The sequence below is a fragment of the Lonchura striata genome, chromosome 3 (assembly GCF_050655825.1).
Source record: "Lonchura striata isolate lonStrDom1 chromosome 3, ASM5065582v1, whole genome shotgun sequence".
Lineage (NCBI taxonomy): Eukaryota > Metazoa > Chordata > Aves > Passeriformes > Estrildidae > Lonchura > Lonchura striata.
The window spans coordinates 111,579,155-111,604,033 of record NC_140705.1 but is presented as its reverse complement, the minus strand read 5'-3'; the positions used below and the strand labels follow the sequence as shown (position 1 = coordinate 111,604,033).

Genomic DNA, 24,879 nt, shown 5'->3' with positions numbered 1-24,879 from the left:
CACATGATTTATACTTTCCTCATGCAGGGAAAAAAAAGATTTTTTTGTTTAAGTCTGACGTTGTAGGAGCACTGATCCACTCATTCATTTTGGTAGGGCCCCTCAGGAAGAACTGTCTGCAGGATAAATACACATTGTTAGCATTCCTAAAGGAGCATCCACGTTTTGTTGCCAGGAAACAATAATGAAAATACAGGGATGCCAGTTTGATGATAGGGATACAAGGCAGTGGCATTAATCCCATGCTTTGCAGACATGAGATCTCTATCATTTGCAAATATGAATGCCAGCACAGCCTGTCATTTTTTTCTGAGTATTGCTTGGCTAATGGATTTAGAGAAATGTAGAATACTAGAAGAACTCAAGCCAACTACAGCATCATCTTAGGTCTCTGAAAGCCATCCTCTAGCCTGTAGAATGTGGTTTTATGATATATTGTGCTCATGCATAAAATATTTGTGCGTTTTGTTTTCTAGGTAAGAAGAGTACAACTAAGGTGACTTGCATCTGCAAGGATCAGGGTCCACTGAGTGTTGTCATTATTAAGCCAAGGGATGCTCATATTTTCACTGTAAGAGGCAAATAAATTAAGATGAGGCTTTTCTAGATAATCTTGCCTGTGAGCAGAATTAAGACACACCTTTGATAAATCCCAAGGGTGGGGATGTAGTGGTCAGGATTTTATGTGAATTTGAGGGCTTTTATTTTTTTTCTTGTGTGCAGAATCTTCTAGTGGCAAATAAACAAGTTTGATATTTATGCATTCATAAAATAACAGAATTTTTAATGCTTTGTTCCATACAGGGTATTTTATGCTGTCCTGCTGATTTTCAAGGGATTAATCTCTAGTAAGGGTAATGGAACCTTAAAAAGTCTTATGATTCTGCTGCCTTGATTTTTAGCACTCCTTCAGAATAATTTGTTCAAATGTGTATATTAGGAATATAGTGAATTATAGCAAAGACCTCAGAGAAATTAAGATTTTTATTTTTTTTTAAAGCAAGAGCTAATTTTCCCTTTGACTTATCACTTGTAATTTGGCTGAAATTTCCGAGGCATGGAAAAGCATCATGAAATATCTTATTACACTGGAGTTCTGCTGGACTTGCATACAGGAGACTTCTTGCAGGTCAGGGGGCTGAGTATAATGTAAGTACAGACCTGCTTTTACCCCTTCTGTAACTTAATCTTCCAGAAAAACAATCTTTGTGTATACAGTTTTTCTAGAATGACCCAATAGACACTTTTTAAATGCTTAGTGGAAAGTACAGTTCAGCTGAAACAACAGTGGGGATAAGAACATGTACATTGGCAGCAGCTGCATGTCTGCTTGCCATTACCAGCTCCTGTCAGCCTCAAAAACTCTCTGTTTTTCTGATACTTGGGCTGCTATTTATGTCTCTTCAGTTGCAATCCTCCTGAAAGCAGCAAACCTGTATCTTATTGTTAGTTATTCAGAATTATTTGTTTTTCCCTGTAGATGTTGATCAAATTGCACTGAAGTCAGTACAACATTTCTCAATGCTTTTCAGTGTTTTATGTTCGGCTTTGCATTAATTTGTAATACGTGTCCTCTTATTTTATTCTAAGCTTGCCTATGTCACTTGCCTTCATTTCCACTGGAAAAAAGGAATAAAAATGAAAAGAAGTAAAAAATACCAGGGCATAAACTGGATGTAAAATACATGCAGAGATACTTTTTTGCCCATGAACTTCCAGTGTCTAGCCTCAAACATTTGTTATTGGGTACATAAACCCACAGTGCATATAACTCACTAATTCCTACCTCAACCTCAACTTCAACCAGAAATTTCTGCCATAAGGAAAAGATGTTATATTGGAAATACAGAAGAAAGGTTCATTATTATTCTTTTCTCGTCAACCAAACTTTCTTTAGCCTCCAGGAAAGCTTCTGTTCATGCCACTCATGGCCTTGCTCTGCAGCTTGATGTCTTACAAGATGAAGACTGAAGAACATTTTCCTGCCTGAAATCTAGATACCTGACAGCAAACATAGCTGAGTTCCTGGGTTTAACATGCCTGACAGGTGCTCTTCACAGCCTTTATCTCTTGCTGAGGATGTCACCATGAGCATTATCTGTTTTGCTTCCCCCGATGGAGAAGGAAGACGTGGTTCTCAGTGCTAAATTCTTTGGTCCTCCAGCACTGTGACTTGTTGGGGCACGCAAAATGACAATGTGTAGGTACTCAGTCTCATGTCTCACTGGGAAATCTGTAAGATTTCTCTGGAAGAGACTTTGCAGCCTCAAATTTCCTCTGTCTTTAGCACCAATAAAAGTGATAGAAAGGGTGCTTGAGTGAGGAATAAGGGGAAGTGCATTGCCTGTGTTTTAAAAAGCCAGGAGTAAATGGCAGTGTTGTATGTACACAATGCATTTCCTTGGCCTCATGGATAAAACTGCACTAGCATACCCAAGATCTTGTCCCTGACATAGCCTCAATAAATACTGCTATTCTTGATCCCTAATAGTGACAGGTTAATGCGTTGTGTAAATCCCAGGGTGCTGCCAAGAGAACAACTCTGAACATAGAGTAATTCATTAAACATTATTAGATCTTTCTGCAGTTTGCTTGCTTGCTTATCAGGCCTTGTCATGTTTTCTTTTGGACACAACAGATTGCCTTGGTGTTAATTGAATGATGCATCAGAAAAGAACAAAAGGGAGAGTTCAGAGACTGCCACTGTCCATGAATTGTAAATAATAAGAACTTGATAAGAAAAACTTATCAGAACACCTCCCTATTATATTTAATAATGAAACAACATACTGCTATGTTTATGGATGATTGGATGTTCTTGGATGGGAAAATTAATGAATTGAACAATAGACAATCTCATTTCTCTTTCCAGCTGTGCAGAAACTAAATGTCAAATACAGCCAATTATTCTTCATTTCCACTTGTCTGTAGCATACTTTCCCTTATCAGGCTCCTTAAGTGAAAGTGAAGCAGAGAGGGGACAAAAATCAACCTCACTTCTAAAAAGGCAGAAACACATTTAAAATGCTAAAGTATACTCTGCAAAACTCAAAGAGATCTCTTCATAATGAGAAAAGTTTCTGTGTTGGACAGACTTCCATTGTGCAAAGCCGTCTCCCATGAATATTTTGAAATAAAAACATAGTGGCTGTGTTTTCACAGAGTTCAAGGTAACAGTTGAGTGTCAAAGGAGTAAGTTGTCTCCTCCAGAATACATATCTGTGACCAGTACATCTGCTTCCGTGTTATATACCTTTTTTGCTTATTTCCACATGAAGTATGTTTAAAATGCTTTGAAACTGAAGAGGAAAGCACAGCAAAGGGGAAATTAATTTGTAGAAGAGTGAATGAAGTAATTATCAGGAGATCAAAGCAACAGAGGCAGTCTGGTGACTTTGTAGTTCAGTTCTAACTAAGCTTTGGCTGAAGCTGTTTTGGTTCAGTTCTGGATCAAGCCTAGCACAGCTTAGAAATTATGATGTATACTCAGTGGTTTGAGCCTTTGCTTGGTTGATTCCCCTGGTCCAGCTCAAAGGTTATTTACAAACTCTTTTTCCTATGGCCCAGCCGACCACAGAAAACTTTTAGTGTGGAGGTTGGTGTTTCTCGATCCTGCTTCATCTGCACCTCAGCAGCTTCTGGGTCCTTCCACACAGTTGTGTCTGCTTCCTCACTCCAACATTAAACCTGCATGGCTGTAAATCCTTTGCACCCTCCCTCGTAGCTCAAAGGACAGTCAGTGTAATGGGGTGCCAGTGAGGACACCTTTCAACACACATAGCCATCTCCCTGTACCTCTGGCCAGGAATTTGGAGGATCCCTGCACAAGTGCTATCTGCACTGGAAGCATGCCACTGTCTCCTATACCAGCCTCTCCTGGTGCAGTATCCAAATTGATGTATCCTGCCTTGATGGTGTGGTTGAACCGGGTGATCTTCAGACCTTCCAATCCTAATAACTCTATCATATATGCAGAAACATATAGATACATATAGATATAAATGACAGATAGATACAGAGATAAATAGAAATGTATAGCTATCTTCCTCATACATAGAGGTATATATAATATATATATGCGCTCTCTATATTATATATACAACCCCATATGTAAAAAATTCTATGTATAATGGGGAGTTACGTATTTATAGAGGGATGTATATGTATATATATATGTATGTAGATATATGTATACGCATATATGCATATATAACCAAGTGGTTTCCTGAAAAGAGGTTTAGCCAGGTGAGGGATTGACCCCTTTGTAGGCTTAAGCCACACCACGGGAGGTCCATGTTGGACTTCAGGAAGTTTTTTCCCAGAAGGAGTGATTAGACAGTGGAGTGAGCTGCCCACAGAGGTGGTGGAGTCACCATCCCTGGAAGTGTTTAAGGGAAGACTGGATACGCCCTGGTCTAGTTGACACAGTGGTGTTTAATCAAAAGTCAGACTGGATGATCTCAGAGGTCTTTTCCAAGCTAATTGAATCTGCGATTCTGTGATATATATGTATATATACGACTATGTTATAAATGAAAATTAGTCCAGCCAAATTAAAAATTAAATAATAAAAAAATTAATTAGGGCCGAATTCTCTCTGAGCCAGCCACAAGGAAAAGGACAACACCGAGCCCAGGTTTGGTGCTGGGTGTGTGACAGGAAGAAGCCTCTGGCAGAGGTTCCCCTGGACACACACACCACCCTCCTGGACCCTGCAGTTCTTATAGGAAATTTTCTGCCTGAAGTGAGGATTTCAGCCATCCTCCTTTTCTTTCTATCCCACATATTCATGAAGTTCTTTTCTCCGAGCCAGGATTGAACAATCCAGGTCCAGGTGTGGATTTTTCCTGATGGTTATGGGAGCCACAGCATTCAGATGTATCAGCCTGAAGGACTCCAGTGATTCCAATCTCAGCTCATTACAGGATCATCGCAGGATGATCAGCTCTCAGGTGTTCCAGTATCGCCAGCATAGCCCATCTCTGGACTAGCCACATGGATTAGATTGTAAATGAGGCATTGTCCAAAAAAAAAAACCGACCCTGGTGTAACTGAATATGTGAGGGGGGGCAGCTCACAGTGCTGGTATGTGTATTTTGTAATAACTAAATATTATACATGCCAAATCATATTTATCTTGATTCAATACAACAATCTTTTATTGGCGCAAATTATAATCATACATATCAATTATATATATATATTATGTGTGAAAAATGCGAATCACTTGGTTTAAAAATTTTAATAATAAAATGGTTATAAAAATAGTAATATAATTAGAGTAATAAAGTTTAGAGTCAGGATAATTATAAGACAATAAAAAGTAAAGAATTATGGATGCCTGGATTCTTTTGGACACTAAGCTACAAAAAGCATGTTGTGTGAACAAAGGAATTACCCTTAAAACAATATATTTGTTGTATATCTTTCATGGTTATGCATATATTCTATTTAAAACAAGGAACTGTGTGTTGTATGTCAACTGTTTCTTTTAATCTCTATGGCATCTTCGAGTCTGAGCAAGGCCCAAAGGAATTAGCTTCTTCTTATAAGAAGCCATCAATTCCTCTCCTTTGGAAGATTTAGGTGTTCCTCGGAGAGAGTATCTGATTTAAAAAAAAAAACTCCCCCCCACATACATAGTCTCTATTTTAACATTATATTGGAACCTAAAACTACATTTAACACGCTACTTAAGAGAATTAATACAGCATAACTTTCTAACATTACACATATAATATTCATTGTCATAGTTGCGAAAAGCCAATCATAAAATGTGCATTTTTCACAGGATGTATGTATAGAAGCACACACTCCTCCAATAAATATACGGCGGTGTGTGGCCCTATGGAGAAATTACCATGCGCCCAGCCACAGTGCCTATTTCTACCCTTCCTCTCAAAGCAGCAGCAGTTGCTGCTCCTGTTCCGCTGTTGCTGCTGTTGCTGCTGTTGCTGCTGCTGCTGCTGCTCTTCTGCTACTGCTGCTCCTCTTCCTGCTCCTCTCCCTCTCCCTCTCCCTCTCCTCTCCCTCTCCTCTCCTCTCCTCTCCTCTCCTCTCCTCTCCTCTCCTCTCCTCTCCTCTCCTCTCCTCTCCTCTCCTCTCCTCTCCTCTCCTCTCCTCTCCTCTCCTCTCCTCTCCTCTCCTCTCCTCTCCTCTCCTCTCCTCTCCTCTCCTCTCCTCTCCTCTCCTCTCTCTCCTCGCTTCCTGCTCCTGCTCCTCCTCTTCCTCTCTTCTTCTCCTTCTTCTCCTTCTCCTCCTGCTCCTCTCCTCCTCTCTTCCTGCTCCTCTCCTCCTCTCTTCCTGCTCCTGCTCCTGCTCCTGCTCCTCCTCTTCCTCTCCTCCTCTCCTCCTCTCCTCTTCTCCTTCTTCTCCTTCTTCTCCTTCTCCTCCTGCTCCTCCTCCTGCTGCTGCTCCTGCTCCTCCTCCTCCTCTCCTCTTCTCCTTCTCCTTCTCCTCCTCCTCCTCCTCCCCCCGCTGCTCCTCCTCCTCCTCCTCCTCGTCCTGCCCCTGCTCCTCCTCCTCCGGGGCAGGGCGGCGGTCGCCATAGCGACCCGGCCCAGGCTGGGGCTGGCCTCTCGGTGGCGGCGGGCGCGGCGGTGGCCGGGGCAGCTCGGGCCGGCGGGGATGAGCCATGGCCTCGGTGAAGGTGGCCGTGCGAGTGCGGCCGATGAACCGCAGGTGAGTGTAGGGCCGCCCCGGCTTTGTTCGCCGGCAAGGGGTGCGAGTGTCCCGCGTCCCGGCTCCGCGGCAGCCGCGGCGGGGCGGAGCTGCGCCGGGCACGGCGGGTCCCGGCGCTCGGCTCTGCCGCTCGGCTCTGCCGCTCGGCTCTGCCGCTCGGCTCTGCCGCTCGGCTCTGCCGCTCTGCCTGCTGCAGCAGGGTGGGACCGGCTCCCGGCGAACGGAGAGGAGCGGGTCCCTGCCTGGGAAGGTCACTGCCGTGCTCTGGAGCGCTGCTTTGCTCCTTCTGTAGGGACGGAAAAGTTACTCTGCTGAAGATGAGAACTCTCAAAGGAGGGACCTGCCGAAGGTGTATAGTCGGGCTTCTAAAATGTGAAAGAAACCTACTTTACCTGGAAACAGCAGCTTTTTCTGCCTGCTTGAGAGAGAGAGATTGTTGTCTAGTTCATTTGGAGCCATCATGGTTAAACGTTATCAGCTTATGCTCAAAATATCTATCTATCTATCTATCTATCTATCTATCTATCTATCTATGTAAACCAGGCAGTCTGCTGTACTTACTGTATTGACAGGAGTTCATCACCCACTTCCTGAGATGTGTTTGGGAAATAAACACCATTTTCTTTCATGAATTATGTGCATAATATGCACAACAGAGTTAATAGTCTAACTTAGGAACTATATGTGGAAAACTGGCTAATTCTACTTCCTCTCCCCTTGTTCTGAAGTCATGGAGCCAGTTCAAAAGAAATGTGGTTTAAAGCCCAGGCAGCCCATCAGACTCCTACTGTTCCTCTCACTTGATCTGATTCAGGTGTTTAAAACACACAGTTTGTCACATTCTGAAAGCTGCTCAATATCTTGTTTTAGTGAGGGAAAGACAAATCTTACAAGAATAGAGCTGATGAAGGTAGGAAGGGGAAAATATTGCAGGTTGGTTTTGAATAATTTAGGTGGATGGAGCTGTGTGGTTGGAGGTCTGGGTTGGTGAATAATCTTGTCACACCCTTTTGCTTCCTCCTGCCCTCTCCTTACAGGTCTAACCATGTAGTTCTTAAAAATTTTAAAAATTATTCTATATATACACTCCACTTTTCCTTCAAGAATCTCTGACAACAGTTAGCATAGGTCTTCAGGGTGTTAATAAGACTTGTTATGTGCAACCTTTTGGTGGCATGGAGAGGTTTGGCAGGAGTAGTGTAGCTGTGATGTGCTAAGAGACACAGGATTGGAAAATACATGGCAGGAGAGAAGGCTGGTAATTGTGATAGGAAGTGGAAACAGACCCGTGAGTGGAAATTTGCAAGTGTTGTGGTAAAGGAATATCAGACAAAGACTCTGGACCTGGTGACTCTGTTGCATGTGGGAGGATAACTTGGATGGGACTGGATCTGAGCATACCAAGAAAATGGTGAAAATGGTTTGTGATGCAATGGAAAAGGGCAAACCTAAGAGCAGGGCAGACAGAGGCTGGGTGTGCTCCAAGGGGCAAGCTGAGAAAATGGTCTTTGTCACAGCTGTGTGGCAGCAGTCTGAAAACTGGTGTCTGACCATGCAAACCCTGAAGAATGTACCAGTTTGAGTTGCTAAAACTTTGGAGTTTATGGGTTGATGTTAGATGTTTGTGAAACATTATGAGGAAGCTGGATTTAGTGCCCTGGGATGTTGCTTTTAAGGATTGATGTTTTTTTTTAGAGGCACAGTTGGTGTGGGACCCAGCACTGGAGTCACTGGTGTTCCCCTCTATCAATCACTGCTGGACTCATGCTGTGTTTTGTAAAACTACTAACCCTAAGCCTAAGCCAGGGAGGATCCAATAGTTTTTTTTATTGCAGTAGGAAAGGCATGCTGAACTGTAAGCCAGGAGCAGTAATCATATTTTTCTTAGCGGTTTCTCAGAATGCTTGGAGCTGGAAGTGGCCCCTGGAGATCACCCAGTCCAGACCCTTGCCAAGGCAGGGGCACCTTGGCAAGTGTTCCCTTGCATATGTCTTCTTTCAGCTGAGCTCCCTTTTTGGAACCCTGGAGAATTTTACAGAGGAAAGGCCTTTCTACCTATTCAAAGGAACTTTACAACCAGGTGTTCATTCTCCAGCACTAAATTTCAAAATCCTTAGCATGATACTGTATGGAGTTAATTTAGTCAAATTTGCTTTGGTTTGTTTGAAGTTTAATAATATAGTGCAGCTTATTTCATGAGTCATTTTTAATTAGAGAAGACACAGTTGATGAATGGTTGCAGGAAGACTCCTGCATTATGGAGCAGTTGTACCTTGTGGTGTCATAGCGCTGCTAATTATGCACTAAGTCATGAACAAGGATTTTGGAATGAAAGGTGATGGGGAGAGGGTCGTTTAAGGATTATTTACTGTTCTATTGCTTAGCTAACTAACTTTTTTGCTTCTTCTTCTGTGATTTATTTTTAGTCTTCATTTTCTCTGACTTGACCTGTCAAGTCCTTAATCATTTAAGTTTTTAACCATTCTTCTTGGAGTAACATCCCAAATTGTGTTACACGGATGTTACACTGAAATATTTTGATTCTATCTCTGCATAATGTATTGGAAGTATGTCTAATGGCTTTACAGTTAGTGCTTTGAAACCAGTTATAGCATAAGCTTAGAAAGTTCAATTACTTGGTGAGTCTCCATCTGTCCTTTGGTTTCCCTCATTCAACACTGAATTGCCATGACAGCCCTTAAGTCTGTGCTTATAGCTGTACGTTTCTGTAAAGGCAGCAATAAAACCTGCCAGCTGGCTGAAGCCTTGGTTTTTGTCATCAGATGGAAGGGGAGTGAGATTGGGTGTTTGGTGTATTTTGCTTTGGCAAAGTAATGGATTTGGACACCGTGATTTCTAAGGTTTATTTTCCAGCACAGTCACTAGAAACATTCATAAGATGGGATTGTTGAGAAGTGTAATTAGATTTGAGGCACTATTTGCTCACATACTGAGCAGATAGATGACTTTGGGTGACTGGTTACTAGTCACTGTCTTCTCCATAGTGTGATATCTGGGGTCCTGATAAGCCTCACCTAATTCTGACTCGCTGTTTTTTATTATGCATAGCATTTGCACAGTTCAAATAAATGCATTGCTTTATTTTCATCTTTTCAGAGTCTTTAAAGAAGAAAGAGAAAGTAGTATTTTCTTGCTTCCATTTTGTGTCATGTTTCTTTTTTTATGTAAACTAGAATTCAATTAATGTTCTAGGAAGCCACTTCCATACTTTTGTCAGTGTCTTGGTTTTAGACAAATTAAAGAAGAACATGCTGGAATGAGTTCTTTCCTTTATGATTCCAATAATCCCTTTCCACCAATAAGAAATGAATACTAATAGAGGAAAGTTTAAAAAAAACCACGGTTTATTAAAAAACAGGTTGTTTTTTGTTGCCAACAGGTAGGAAAAAAAAGTGAACAACTGCTAGATATCAAATTGCTAGACCTCACCACCCCACTGGAACAGAGAGACAATGTGGCATCAGGAAAGGCAGGAGCTTCATGGTGAACTTCCAGCACTAGAGGAAGGCAGGATGGCTCGTCCCACCTTCCCATGGCCAGTTAAACACAATAATTAGTTTATGCAAATACAAGAAACAGACAAAAAGGGTTAAAAATCTGATAAAGCTTGCGTTCCTCTATTACTTCATGAATTAAAAGCCAAACAGAACAGGGCTATCAGGTGCAAGAAATTGAGAGGCAGAGGACAGTGGGCACGGCAGGCGAGGCAGCTGGGCTGGGCCACTCGGTGTCCTTGTTCTTCCCTGCTGGACACGGCTGATGGCAGCTTGGGCTGGAGTCACTCCTCTCCACTTAGGGCATGATGCTCTCGGATAGGAAGCTATGGAATTCATCCTCAAGGCAGCCTAAAGATCATCACCACAGCTTTCCCAAGCTGAGGAAAACAAAAAAAAAAAAAAAAAAGGAAAGAAAAATACCTTTGCCTGAGCAAAAATCGAACCGCATGTGAAGCAAACACCACACTGTGCAGAGCTGTGAGATGAACCTGGGCAGGCAGCTTCTAAAAAACACCTGCTCCAAAATCCAACTTCCTAACTCCCCACCCCACCAAGATTCCCGGCTGTGGGGTCTTGAAGATACAGGAACAAGTTTTGTGTTCAGATGGTTATGGGATACATTGCCATTATGGATCATCCCAAGACAGTCAGTTAAGCAAAACCATCTAAAATATGCCAAATACGAAAATACGAAAAAGTAAAGGAAATATCAACGTGATTCTTTTAAATTCTGCCACTAAGTTCTTGTGGCTCTCAATTTCTTATGCCTGATAGCCCTGTTCTGTTTGGCTTTTAATTCATGAAGTAATAGAGGGATGCAAGCTTTATCAGATTTTTAATGCTTTTTGTCTGTTTCTTGTATTTGCATAAACTAATTATTGTGTTTAACTGGCTGAACAAACTAAGTGAGGGCCGTGCTGTCCTTACCTGCAAAAATGCAGCTGACATCAGAAGATGGGTCTGCACTGCAATAAGTTTTTCTCTGTGCTTACCCAGTGCTCTTGGCATTTTTAGGTGTTCTTTTAAATGAGTTGCCTAGATTTTTTCATGGCTCTCTTCTTACTGCTGATATAATGAAATAGAAATTCTGATTTGATTTCATGTTTAAATGATCTGTTATTTTTCTCCTGCATGTACACACTCCTTGGATTTGCTCTCCAAACAGAAGTGACCAATGGCAGAAGTACCTGTCATAGTGCTCTGTGTGGTTCTGCAGCCATTCACAATTATGGCATGAAGATGAAAAATTTTTCTGTTTGGTAGTGGGGAGACAGAGAAAGTATGTTCTATTGCATAGAGACTGCTTTTGAGTGACTCTGGGATTTGTTTGGGTTAAGATCTGGTACTTTAATCCACAAATACAGTCTGTGTGATTGATTATTCATTAGCTGTAAGGTTGGCCCTCTTGGATAACTCCTGGTTATGCCTGTAAGGCTAAGCAACTCCTCTGCATGCAGAGCTGGAGGCAGAGTACCTTGGGAAATCTACGACCAGTATCTTTAAAACTAACTGCTTGCACAATCCAGGCTGTAGTATCAATAGCAGAGTTTTCAATGGTTCAAGTTAATAGAGCAACACAAAGGACAGAGATATAGAAAAAGCTGTTTCGTTTTACAAGGAACTTGTGACTGGAGTGTTTTTGCAGCAGGAAGAATAAATAATCAGATAAACAGTGAAGAGCTAGCTGAATTCTTTATTTCCATTCTAAATGTTTCCAAGTATTTTAGGGAGGAACTTACTGGGAGTAAAATTTTTAATTAAATATCCATGCTTTTTAGAATTGAGAAGCAAAAATCATGCATGGAAAATGTATTATAAGATCATCAATGCAGGGAAGAGGGAATTAATTGGTGTCTCATAAATTACAAGTTTTTAAGTACAAGTTACTGTATATTTTTCATTTTCAAGTTACTGTGTACATTTTAAATTTTCATAAGCTTATAAAGAGAATGTTTTGACAAAATGTGTGTAACATTAATGTATCACAGGTAAAATGAGGAATGATGGAGTGATTAGAAGGAAGGACATTCATAGCTAAATATCTTATCTGTCTCTGAAGTAAATAGGGAAATTTTTACTGCATCTGTTTCCAAACACTCATTACTGCTTGTTGCTCTTTAGAGGTGTCCAGAGTGATCTCAGATGACATAACTCAGAGCTTAAATATAGCCAAGTGTTGCAATACTGTCACTTTCTCAACTACTGTTCCGATGAGGATAAGCCATTTATCAGCAAGCTGAGTTTGCTATTTCCTGTGGTAACTGTTTGAACTTCCATTTTAATAATGGTGCTTTATTTATAATCATGTACAATTTCTCCACTAAAGAAAGAAGTTGAAAGATCCTTAAGCATTGGGTGAGGCTCTGGTGTGCCTGAGGTGAATATATATCTGTCTTGCCTCTGCCTTTTTATGTGGTTGAGTTGCAATCCAGTAAAAAATTACTTTGATGCTGAGTTGGCAAGATGAACTAACTGTTCTGAACGTGGCTTTTTTACCTTGCCATATTTTGTGTTCAGAACCTTGAACATATTTAATAACCTCTGGCAGATTTTTTCCTTTTTTTTTCAAAGTAGATACATTTCTCTCCCTGAAAGTAAGCTATGCATAAATGTACCTGTAAATCCCTTCATCAGTATGCTGATTCTGTTGTTGGCACTGGATCAGCACATAATGGTGTAGACTGATCCAAGCTCCTGGATCATGTAAACTTGATACTAAGAGTACTTGAAGTATGAAAGAAAAAGTGTTCTTAGTTTTGTAAGATACATCAATAAATATTTTTACTTTCTATCTTTCACCTCTTCAGAAGGAATGAAGAATTCTATTCTATGGTCATGAATCTTCTCAGGACAGGTCCTCTGCTACAGTGAGGAGCAGAGGAGTGAACATCAGCCTGATAATGTCCACGTCATCTCTCCTTAATAATTGCTACCTAATACTTGTTCAGCTATAGGTTACAAAGTGAGGAATCTGATCTGTGTCTTGCCCTGTCGGTGAAATGACATGATTTTTGTGTGGCCACAAGGTGTACAACTTGAGAGTAAAGAGAAGTGAATAGGACATGCAGATTACCTGTTCTGCAGGGACTGTGTTATTTGAGAAGAGATACCAGCAATAAATTATGACATAAACATTTGTGATTAGGTAAAAATGCTCTCAAGGATTGTAGAGGTTTCAGAGATGGTAATTTGGCTGTTGTTTATTGCTGTCTGTAGTTCTGGGATGAGGATGCAATTGAGTGTTTGCTAAGAATCATAGGTGCTGTATATTGTGAGGGCCCTTTCAATGGTATCTAGACAGATGATGTATTTGAGAAAAGGATGTAGTGAGCTGGGTTATAAGGCTGTAGACAGACCATTAAAAAATGAGGGAAGGCTGGAGAACCTGCTTTTGAAGCAACTGGAGTAGAAGCAACAACTTGTTTGCAGCAGAGCATTGACTCGAAGGACTAGAAAATAGAAAAAACCCACAAAAACCCAGAGCCTAGTGGCCTTACAGAAAAATGTTGGTTGTCATATATAAGAATAAGAGCTGTCAGAAATCTTACAATCAATATATTTTAAAGCTTTTTTTGTGTAAGAGTAGTAAATAATGGTATCTGAATAGTTCAGGTCTGTTTATGTAGGAATGGAAAAAGTTGGGAGGTGAGGAAAAAACACCCAAGTTATTTTACTCAGGAGTTTAAGGAGAGCATTGTAGGTGTAAAGCAGAACAGTTGCTCTTCCAAAGAGCATAAATTGAAGATGGTCTAACCATATAAGGGGTGGTAAAACACAGTACTGGACAGCTGGGTTAAGGAGCAGGGTTTGAGGAGAGTGTCCTTGGCTAAAATAAGAAGTCAAATAGAAAAGCCATCAGCAAGGATGAGAGGTGACTGGGAATTTGGATGTCACAGGTCAGGATATTCTAGAGAAACTTGTTGGACTCTCTTTAGGCTTTTCCACAATAACAAATGTCAGCAGTACTCAAGGGAGCTGAAACTTAGGTGTTAGAGAAACTTAGGGAGCTGAAACTCAGAGGCTTAGCACTAGAGAATGCCAGCACTCTCTGGTGTTTGTTTCTCTGCAGTTTCTCACCTGTGCTGAAGTACACGGTCTTTCAGTGTTAGTGACTTATTTTCGTCTTCTTTCTATGCACTTTCTCTCACTGGTTATTTTTTGAAGGTTTTCTGCTTAGAAGCAATGGATTTGAATTTAGGAATGTGCTGTACTCTAAGTGTAATCCTTGTTTGCAAATACAGAGCCAAGCACTGAAGCTGTTGGTTGGTGCTTCTCCCAGCAAGCCACTATGTTAATATCTCCTAAAATCCTGTTTCTGGAACCTCATTATATGAATTAAATTGGAGAAGATCAACAAAAATTATAGGAGTCCTTGATTCAAACAATATCAAGCTACAGGTATACTCTGTGTATTTTGACCATAATAGTTTAGGAGATGGAAATCTAGATGTATTTTCAGGGCTTAAATGCTGAAAAGAGAAATTAAATACTTAAGTTATGGCTCCTTCTAAATATCTGCAGAGTAATGGAATGAAGCTAATAATGGATCAGCTTAAACAGTATCTAAGAAATTACTGCTGGTGAGATAGTGCAGCTTGTGTAAGAATCTCTTGAGGCTCAGGCAGTTGGATAGAGCTAATACCTTTTTAGAAAGTCATTAGAGGAAATCTTGCTTCAACAGGAAGGTGAGACTAGACCTGGTTGACTGTTAAGTACCTCCTGTGCTTGCCATTCTATCTCACACCTCCTCTTCAGTGGTTTTTACACAGCTTTAAACACAGCAATGAGAATAAATGGGGTAGGTAGTGTTTAAAATTTGATCTTACTCTTTTCATGTAGCAAAGAAGATTGATGAGGAGGGAAAGTCCCCAAGTGCAGGGCTTTATCCTTGTGTTGGTGAGCAGCAAAGCTGGAGCAGACCTGTCCTGGAGAAGAAGCTCCAATGAGCTTTATCCAAGTGCTGGACTCCCAGTAAATGAGGAGTTAATAGCTGGGAGTGACAGTTAATTTTCCATAAACCATCAAAGGTCAGGCAGCCCGCTTAGAGCCTCTGTTTATGTGTGCTTATTTTTCTGTTCTCTTTAGTGCTTTAATGCAAATACTTCAGCAAAAGTTTTTCAAGCTTGTGGATTTGCCACAATCATTGCCTTGTTTGTCTCCCTCCATAGAGTTGAAGAACAAAGACCTTCTAATGCCAGTGGAGCTGGAGCATGGTGGTAGCATGGACACATATGGGGCAGTGTATTTAGACTGCTCTCATGTAGTTTGCAATCCCCAAAACTTTCTGGTCTTAAGCATTTTGAACTTAAAAGCCTGGTTTTAGAATAGTGTTTTCTAAGTCCTGTATTTTAATATTACCAAGCACATTGCCAGGTTATGTATGCATGTTAAATCACTGAAATGATGAACAAAAATACTTTTAACTCCTGCTTTTTGTTGAGAATTCCCTGAGACCAGAAGAAAAAAAAGGTAAGTCTCTCTGAACTGTAGCTTTCCTGAGGAATTGAAGTAAGAGAAAAGTGAGTCTGTTTGTTTTTCAGCCTTTGTTTATTTGAAATTAAGACTAGTTATGAAATAAATGGGATTAGCACTCAGCTCTTCTAATCTAACTGAGCCCTTGGACTTGAAGACTCTTAGAAGTCTGAGTGTCTGAAAGGCAGGTATTATTGGTGAGAACAGCTGATTGAAGAGCAAAGTACTCTGTTTTGCAGAGGCTGTGAGTACAAAGCTAGGGATATTTACTGAGAGAGGGTTTTTCAGTTATTTAACAAAAAGAGTGCATAGATGGTACTCAGCATCTTAATTGCTGATGGGCTGAAGTTCTTATTGTTGATGAATCAGACACTTCAAATATTAGCTTTATGAAGACTCTTCTCCAAAGAGTTTATATTGTAAATACAAAGCAATAATGAGATACAGAAACTTGGAGTACACTCATAATTTTTCTGTATGCTTATACATTGGGAAGATATTTGTACTCAGATAACAGAACTCATTTATTGTTCAGTTCAGATTGTTTCCGTGTGTCTCAGTAAAGGAAAAACATGACAGGAGAAAAGCCTTATGGATTACCTGAGGAGCTAAAAGAGCCATGAAGTCAGGCACAATTTTTTCCCCCCTGAATTTCTACTTTGCAAACTTCCTACTCCAAAAGACAAGGACACTGCAGGGCAACTGTGAATTTCTGAATCGTGTTTTGCTGTACACAAGAGGTTAAGATAATACTGTATTTGACTTGGGATAGCAGAGCTAAAAGAACAAATTGGAAGAAGCAAGATATTAAAAACAAATACACAAAGTATCATATGGGCTGAAATCCAGGAGTCCTAGATAACCTTCTTAGTGGTGTAATAGTTACAACAGAATTCCAGAATGTCACTCATATCAACGGTTGTATTTGAGGTTATATTTTATGTTGCTTCTGCAAAAGGTGGGCTTTGGCTACATTTTCTTGAAGGCTGCTATCAGAAATGTGTAAGAAGAGGATTCACATGTGGCTATCTTAAAACTTCACTAGTTGCCATTGTAAAAACCATTACTGAACCTGGTCTGGTCAGCATGCAGCTAAAGCAGGAAGGTTGCCATTGAGGTAGTCTTCTACTTGAAGATTAACCATGTCTAACCATGTAAGGGGTGGTAAAACAGTGGTAAATGACTCAGGACTGAGCCATCAGGGAAGCTAAATGTGGTACATTACAAACTTATAACAAGGAATATTAAAACATACTACAAAAGAGTGAACTGTAAAATAACAGACTACCACAACCACTCACCAGTTGTGATCAGAGTTCTTGGAAGGTGGAGCTACCTAAAATATTATTACAAAAAAGTTTAAAAAGCAGGTGAGGTACATGAATTAATAGAGTGATCAGTCTGTGTCATTGCAAGTGTGCATAGTTTTCCCAAGAACCCTGGATGTCATTTGACAGAAGACAACACAAAGACACCTGTATATTCGTATTTTAGGAGTATTACTACAATATATTAAACTGCTGGTTTTCAGTGTTGTTGGTAAAATTTATTCTTACGGCTAAAAGTGTTTAATCTACGCTGTCCTTCATACAAGAACCAATATATGTGTACTAGTATAGACTTAGAGATTATTTCTGTTTCATGACATATACAAGATTTCCCTTGTGTCTGCATTCTCTGTCACTGGATTTATTGTTCTGGTTTCAGTTGCACAGTGGAGAAAGTCCTGAGACTAGCAGAACTCTCTCTTTTAATTATTTTCAAAATTTACCATTTTTTTTTAACCAGTAGCAGGGAATGGGGGTATCACAGTAAATCTGCACGAGCAAATGATGAAGATTCTGTTGATCACAGAAAACCCTTTGCCAATAAAAAAATGTGCTTCTCTTTCCATTTCTTACTGAGACAAATGCAATCTGATTATTAGGAAGCTATTTCTTTTAATTTCAGCCCCCAGGATTTTTTTCTTCTGTTTTCTTGTCTGGAAGTGAGGTGAAACTTAAAGCTGGCACAGCTCATCTGTTAGCCAGCCCAGGCTCATTTAGGGCTTTTGAATCTGTTGGCTGATGTCAGCTGGCTTTGGCAGTGTAGTAGAGGTCTTGAAGATAATGAAGATGTGCTGTCAAAGAAAATGTGCAGCTGTCAAGGAGCCTCCAGAGCTCTCCTGAATAAAGGAGTGCTGCCGCCCTTATCAGCTGTCACTGGATACCCTGAAGACTCCTTTCAAAATGAGTATAAGGATTTCTGACTGCAGTTGTGCTGCTTGGTGTACAATGTACAGGTGTGAACTTTAACACGTTCGTTAAACATGACAAAACATGTTTGTTAAACATAAGTCATGTTTACACATGTTACTGTAAACATGACTTCAGCCATTTAATTATGGCCTTGTAGCCATATTAGTCAACACCATGGCGTCACTTGGAGATTAGGATTTGGAGAGATTCGTTCACCTTTTTTCTGTGTTGGTCTCAGGGAGCTTAGGATATGCTGTGCTATTGCCCTGCTGTGATCTCCCCCCCTCTGCATTCCTCTTTCCTCCTTGCACTTAATTGCTGCATGACTAGCTGAATTGAGCAATAGTAGAGGGGTAATTAGAGCACTGGGCTGGTGTATTTTCTGGTGTCTGTGCCAAGAAACTTGCCTGCATGGTCACTTTGTCATTTGGCTAGGGGCCATGGGATCACAGGTTGTAAGATCCGTCCCTTGTGATCCTGGAGCTGCACGTGGTGTATCAAAGAGCAGTGGGAACATCCTGGAGGCTATCCCTGAGCGCTGCTGTGTGAGCAGATTTGGCTCAGGAGGGAAGCAGGATTTCTTAAATCATCAAAGCGTTAATTGTGAACCAGTTTTGGCAGCTGGTCTCTTTATACTGCTTTGTGATGGAGGCTGGAATTTGCAGGGGCAGAATCTTTGGTTAGTGGCTGAAGCTCTTCTCTGGATGAGGTGGGGCACGTGGTTCCTGTGGATGCTGGTAGAGCTGCTGGGTGCTGGAGGGTTATCCTGGCCCTGGAGGTTACCCAGCACTGCAGTACAGCTGTTTACAGCCTGAACCTCATCCTGGGGCGACTTCATGCTGCTGGTATCCCCATCATCTTTTTGCTCAGAAGTGGGTCTTGTAGCTTTAAGTTAGGCCCAGAGGGAGAAGAAGTGGAATTTTTTGATGCTGTATTCAAAACACAGAGATAAAGAGTTCAGCTTTCTCTGACTACATGGCAGTGTTCTCTGCTGCAGAGAGAGAGAAAAATGGGAGTTTTCTTGCTTTTTTACTGGTTTTCCTCGTTAGCTATGGCAATAAAGGTTTTTCCAGATTGTTTTTTTTTTCAATTCCCAAATTGTTTTTTTTCGGGAATTGTCCACTTCTCTCCAGTCCAGAATACCAGGACAGTCTCCTGATGGACTGCGTTAAATGAGTGCCTGGAAATAACTGTCATCAAACAAGAAATTGTTCTTTATGAGATGCTCTTAAACTCTGTATGTGTACAATAAATTATATGCCACTGTCTCATATTAAAATGAAGCTTGGGCATTTGATTCCTGTTAATTTTTTCTTCCACTTCCCTTAGGTTGGCTTATTTATTCTGATCCTAGTTATTTCTGTTTTAGGTTGTCCGCTCACTATCCCTTCTCTTTCACAAATACAAAATTCTGTTTATGAACTGTATTATTGGCTAGTGTTTTTCTAGGTCCTTTTTTAAAACTTTCAAATCCTCATTCTTTAATAATGTTTAATAATATTATCAGTATTATCACAGAATTAATTACTTTAAGCTTCTCAGAATTTTGCGTAGTTCATATATGGGTGTTAGACTTTAAATGTTTTGTGCCAGTATTCCATTTTTGAGTAGCTTTAGCAGAGTAATACAGAGAGCTGGCTAGGTCTGGGAGAAAAAGCACTGATATATTTGATTATTTCCCCTTGAATGCCTTAAGCATGAAGAAATAAAAATAAAAAAACCCCCAATACTTATGGACCAAGGTTCTTCCTGCCTAGAGTCCTTACAGACTTCCTAGAGGAAGCAAGTTACCTTTTGTATTTTAAACAATTTTTTATAGTAGGATTGACCATTTAATTGGGCCAAATTACTTATTACACCTTTGCTGAGCAAATAGCTACAGACAGGTAGAGGCTGTGGAAGAAGCAGGATGACTGGGAGCCATCTACAGGTTTACTGGCATTACTTGGCATTACTTCAATGCCAAGATCTATTTCCTGCAAAAAAACACTTTTCTCCATTTCCTTGTTTATTTTCTGTAGCTGTATTTTGGTGTTTCAGTACCTTAAGTCTAGATCTAGTAGTCATAAGACATGCCTCAAAGTTTTCCGTGGTAGATCTAAATTCAATTGTATAATTAATGCTGTAATTATTACAAATTTCTCTTTCATTAGCTCTAGAAAATAACCTAATGTGTTGGTATTTACTCAAGCGTTTTTATTTGCCTAATCTTTATTCATTAATGTAGATTTTAAAGTGGGTTTTGCTTTTCCTTACTATTTCTGCTGGAAAACTGAATATGAACAGAGTAGCTGGAGAACAAAGAGTTGGGTCTAGTGCACCACAAAGAAGAAAAACCACTAAAATCCTGAACTTGGTTGTCCTGTTATTGGGAAGAAGTCTCTCTTTTGCAATTTGTACTGGTGCAAGGGAATACCCAGTAATGTGATATGGTGAAGCTGCACTTTATTGCTTTAAAGCCCTCTGCTGTGCTCTGCACTGGTCAGGCACACCAGTTTGTTGGGTGACTCAGCAGCTGATTGTCTCAACACTGAAAGAGGGAGGTTTTGTGTGCTCTTCATCTTTCCCTTCTGGCTCTTTCCCCCCTGTGCATGTTTTCATTAGCACAGGAGGTGTTGTGCTCAAGGTTGTCATTCAGGAGCAGCCTGTATTGCTCTCATGACTAACAATAGTGAAATTGCATCTCTGGCAAGCAGGTGGTTACATGTTGGGTTTAGACACCAAGCTCGCAATTTTTTATGGTATTTTTGAAAACAGTCAGAAACAATTGTGAAATAAATGTAAGTGCATGAAAACAGTTATTTGGAGCTGGATTTTTTCCTTCCTGGCATCCTTTTGCTTTGAGAAACCACAAACCTGTGTAATTCTTTGTTGGTAGTACAGTCTCTCTCTTTCACTGCTATGATGCATCAGAACTGTCTTAGTTTAGGGTAAATTTTTGGAAAAAAATTTTTGGAAGGAGCCCTTAGAAAACAAACTTTTACAGCACCTCCTTACTTACTTGGTTCAGGAAATTTTTTTTTTTTTGAGAGAAGTGGAAAAGAACTTGTTTATTTAACAAACAAAGCACTCTTTAGCACTTAAAAAAAAATTAACAATACTAGATGACAACAAAACGCTTTTTACTACTTTGAAGAGATGAACAAATTTTGAAAGTTTTTCTTGGGAGTGGTTGTTTGGGTTTGGACGTTGGGGATTGTTTTTTGATATTGAGGATGGCTGCTATAGATCATAAAGCACAGGTTTTTGGTGTTTTTTAGATTTTAGTTTGGAGTAGGTTGGAATGGTATTTAGGAAAAGGAAAGGAAAAAAAATAGTTTAGGGAAAGAATTGGACTGCTTAGTTACACTAATTAAAAAGTAATGGTAAAAGTAGAAGTAAGCAAAGTAAAGCAAAAGAAAGCTAGTAAGTAAAGCAAAGTAAGCTAGCTAGCACTAGCTTTTCTTAGACAACAGGCTATGGCGGGAGGTGAACTGGCTGATAACAAGGCAAAACAAACTTTTATTTTTAGAGTTAGTTTTGAAAGTAAAGAACATAATATTAAACATAAACAGAATACACAATTGGAGATATTAGCATCATAACATCACCCTACGACAAGAACACACATTTGGTACCTTATTTTAAAGAGTTTCAAAATATTAGGTTTTTTTGTGGTTTAACATTCAGTCCCTGATAGCTAGATTATATGGATAAGTGGAAACTGCTGCTACTGGGATGTTGGTGAGAAGCTGGGGCTTATACTGTTGTGCTCTGTTTTGCCCTTCCTTAGAGCCATGTATTTGACTTAATTGGGCTTTGGATCAGAGTATTTCCAATTAAGAACAGACCACTTAAGTGACTTGCAGAGTTAGATTTCTAAAGTGGATTTCCTCACACTTCTGCTCTGTTTCCAAATGAAGGACTTTGGAGGCAAGCTCAAGTGCTTCAAGTATATGCCATAGAAATAAATAAATATTTGGCACAAGAATTAAAAAATAAAATAAAAATTAATTAATCTGAGAATTGACCATGGCAGGCTGATGGGTGGAAATATGACTGTGGATAACTGGGGTACGCTTTATTTAACATACTCAAGTCTGTTGTTTTTTTGGTTTTGATTTTTTTTTTTTCAGGGAGAAAGATCTTAATGCAAAGTTTATTATTTCAATGGAAAAAAATAAAACAACAATCACAAACTTAAAGGTGAGTAAATACAATTTATAAAATGAAATTGTAACTCAATAGCTGCCATAATATGACTGGACAAAACAGTGGTGCTTGCTACACTGTGGGCAATGGCCCCTAGTTGTTAAAATACAGTGTTAAAGTAATGTTTTGGGAAAAGCAAACAGATTATGCTGTTAAATTGCTACACTGTGGTTTTCTGAAGACCACTCTATAGGCTCTAGCTCATCATCTCTTCAAAGTTTTATCACTCATCACTCAGGTCATTACATAGCTGGGAGATGAAAGCCAGCAATAGAATGGAGCTAAGTTTCTGACAGCTGTTAAATCTCTCCTTCATCTCTACAAGTCTTCTGAAATTCCCATGGAAATGAACCAAACCCAAAGCACCCATCACTTGCTATAACCTTTTGATGGTATAGTTCAACATTTCTCTCAGCAAGAGAAGCCGTGGGCAGCAAATAGGTTTTTGCAAGATAGTTTCTCATGACTAATACATGAAAAGGAGTTTCAGTGTGTAGTTTCTTCAGGATGATGTGGAGCATGGTGAGTATTGCCAGAGTAGTGTCAGCTGTCGTGTCTTGAACATGATGATTGCCTTAAGCAGCAGGTATGTCACACCTTTTTAATTATGACTCCACGCTGAAGTGCTCTTCATGGTGCAAACATCTCTCTGGCTTCTATAAATGATATGTGTAGGATAATCCCTGATTATAATGACAGCATATATGGACCCATTTAACTGAACCTAAGTATTGTGACCAAAATGTGCTGTGGGGTTAGAAGCAGTAAGCTAAAATTCAAATAATTCCTGCTGTGCTGCAGGAGGTGTGTCTTTCTTACTGAAGGGCATACCTCCTCTTAATTTTGTCAGTGTTGTTGGAATCATGATCTGACCTGTCATTATACATTTCTAAATGTGTATAGCATTATGTTAGATTTGCATTTTGATTATTTATTGTCAAATGTTTTAAATTACTTCATCAGGATGTGTTGTACTAGCTTTATTTTCTTTTTTTTAATAGATACCAGAGGGTGCTACTGGAGACACAGGACGAGAAAGAACGAAAACATTTACCTATGATTTTTCCTATTTCTCAGCAGACAGTAAAAGTCCCAACTTTGTTTGTCAAGAAATGGTAGGATTTCTGATGTTAATAATTGATCTTTTTCCTTTCCCTTTTCTTTGTCTTGGAAGCATTCCATGAAACTTCTTTTCATTGAAGATGCTTCTTCTGTAATTTAGAAATTTTTTAGATACCTGAGAGGTTGAATTTTGCTTTGTTCTTTTTTTTTTAACTTATCTAACAATGTAAGTGGTGTGTTTTCTAATACAGCAGGCTGAATGCCTTCTTTCAAGTTCTTTTGTCTGACTGGTATTGTATAAAGTCAAGTTAGAAAACATCTTGAAGCTGAAATTGGTTTTGAAAAGCTTTTTAGAAAAAAGCTTTTTAGAAAAAAATCACTTTTGAGAAGCAAGCATATAGCTTTAACTCACTTAGGAAGAATCTTAGCTGGTTGAAGTGTGGTGTGGATTTGTTGTTTTTTTTTTTTTACTTGGTCCAAAAGCTACACATTGAAGAAGATTCTTTTTTTCCTCCTCTTTTGAGTATTCACCTTAGGAAAGGACAAAACAGGCTTTTTTTTCTGCATAGTAAGAACAGAAGATTAAACTCAGAGCTATAGGCATTATTCTGATAAACAGACCCTTTGTGACCTTGCATTTAATGTAAATGTTGAACTTTCAGGTTCTTTCCCATTCCCTAATAAATTTATTAAGTGAATCTCAAGTAAGTTGTGATTGCTGACTTCTCATTTGGTTTTGATGCTATAAACCTCAAGTGAGAGTAATTCTTTCCCCTTTAAATAATGCAACAGTTTTTAAATTTGTTGAATTTAAATAATTCAACAAATAATGCTGAATATCCTGTAAACCAGCTGGGTACTGACCTTCTTGGGAAGGTATGGGATGAAGTATGTATCCCATCTGTTCAGGAACCCGTGAAATCAGGAATGCTGTAATGGCTGATCCTAAAAAGCCTCACAATTAAAACTAGTCATAAGAAACAGTAAGTTGAAGCCATTGAAAAATATTTTTGAGAATGACAAGTTTTGCCATTATATATATATATATTTATAGACTATAACTGATGGGGAATTTAGACTTAGAATTTTTTGTTTAACCATCAGGGTAAGTGATATGTCCTCTTATTTTCTGAATACTTCTATTTCAGTGAGATATTAGGGTTTGATCATGTATATTCTTACACTTTCTGGATTGTTGTTTCTTGATGATGTTCTTTTAAGTAACACTTTTTTGCTGTTTTTTGAAATATTTGGCCATCAATGTAGAAATACCTAATTACTAAAGTACTGTGGCAAATGGAGTTAATAATGTATTTGAGAGCAATGATTTGAACCTGAGATTCTAGTGAATGGTTTTAGGCAGGTGTTCCAGGCCATATTGCTTTGCTAGAATTTTAGCAAATGCTTTCAATTGAGCATGCAGAGTCAGTTAATTATTTGCTTTAACTACAGCAGCTTTCTTCATGTATTTTTCTAAATGAATTTTTCTAAATGAAGCTTATTGTCATGCACCAGTTGTGACTTAAATTTATGGATATTTAATTCTTGGATCTTCTAGATACCTGCCTTTAGATACTTCTGGAAAGCTGTGTTAGACAAGACCACATTAGAGGAACCCTAGGAAGAGATTAATGGTGTTAGTAGGCTCTTGCTGCTACAGTGCAGGTTATTGCAAGAATCCAAATTTGCCGTGAAACAATTAGGTTCATTCCTGTCAA

The 24,879-nt window shown here is 39.4% G+C and overlaps 1 protein-coding gene across 8 annotated transcripts in view; it reads left to right on the top strand.

Moving 5' to 3' along the window:
- The first annotated feature begins 6,518 nt into the window (after positions 1-6,518).
- KIF16B (kinesin family member 16B) overlaps positions 6,519-24,879 on the top strand; it is a 137,885-nt gene continuing 119,524 nt past the window's right edge. For 5 of the 8 annotated variants that reach the window (XM_077781849.2, XM_085577211.1, XM_085577212.1 and 2 more), the window contains exons 1-3: positions 6,520-6,681; positions 22,024-22,093; positions 23,101-23,214. In XM_077781849.2, the coding sequence (XP_077637975.2) occupies positions 6,635-6,681; positions 22,024-22,093; positions 23,101-23,214 (231 nt within the window). In that variant the 5' untranslated portion in view covers positions 6,520-6,634. Of the gene's footprint in view, positions 6,682-22,023; positions 22,094-23,100; positions 23,215-24,879 lie in introns of all 8 variants that reach the window. The other 3 variants (XM_085577210.1, XM_077781850.2, XM_031504221.3) reach the window with 2 other exon arrangements.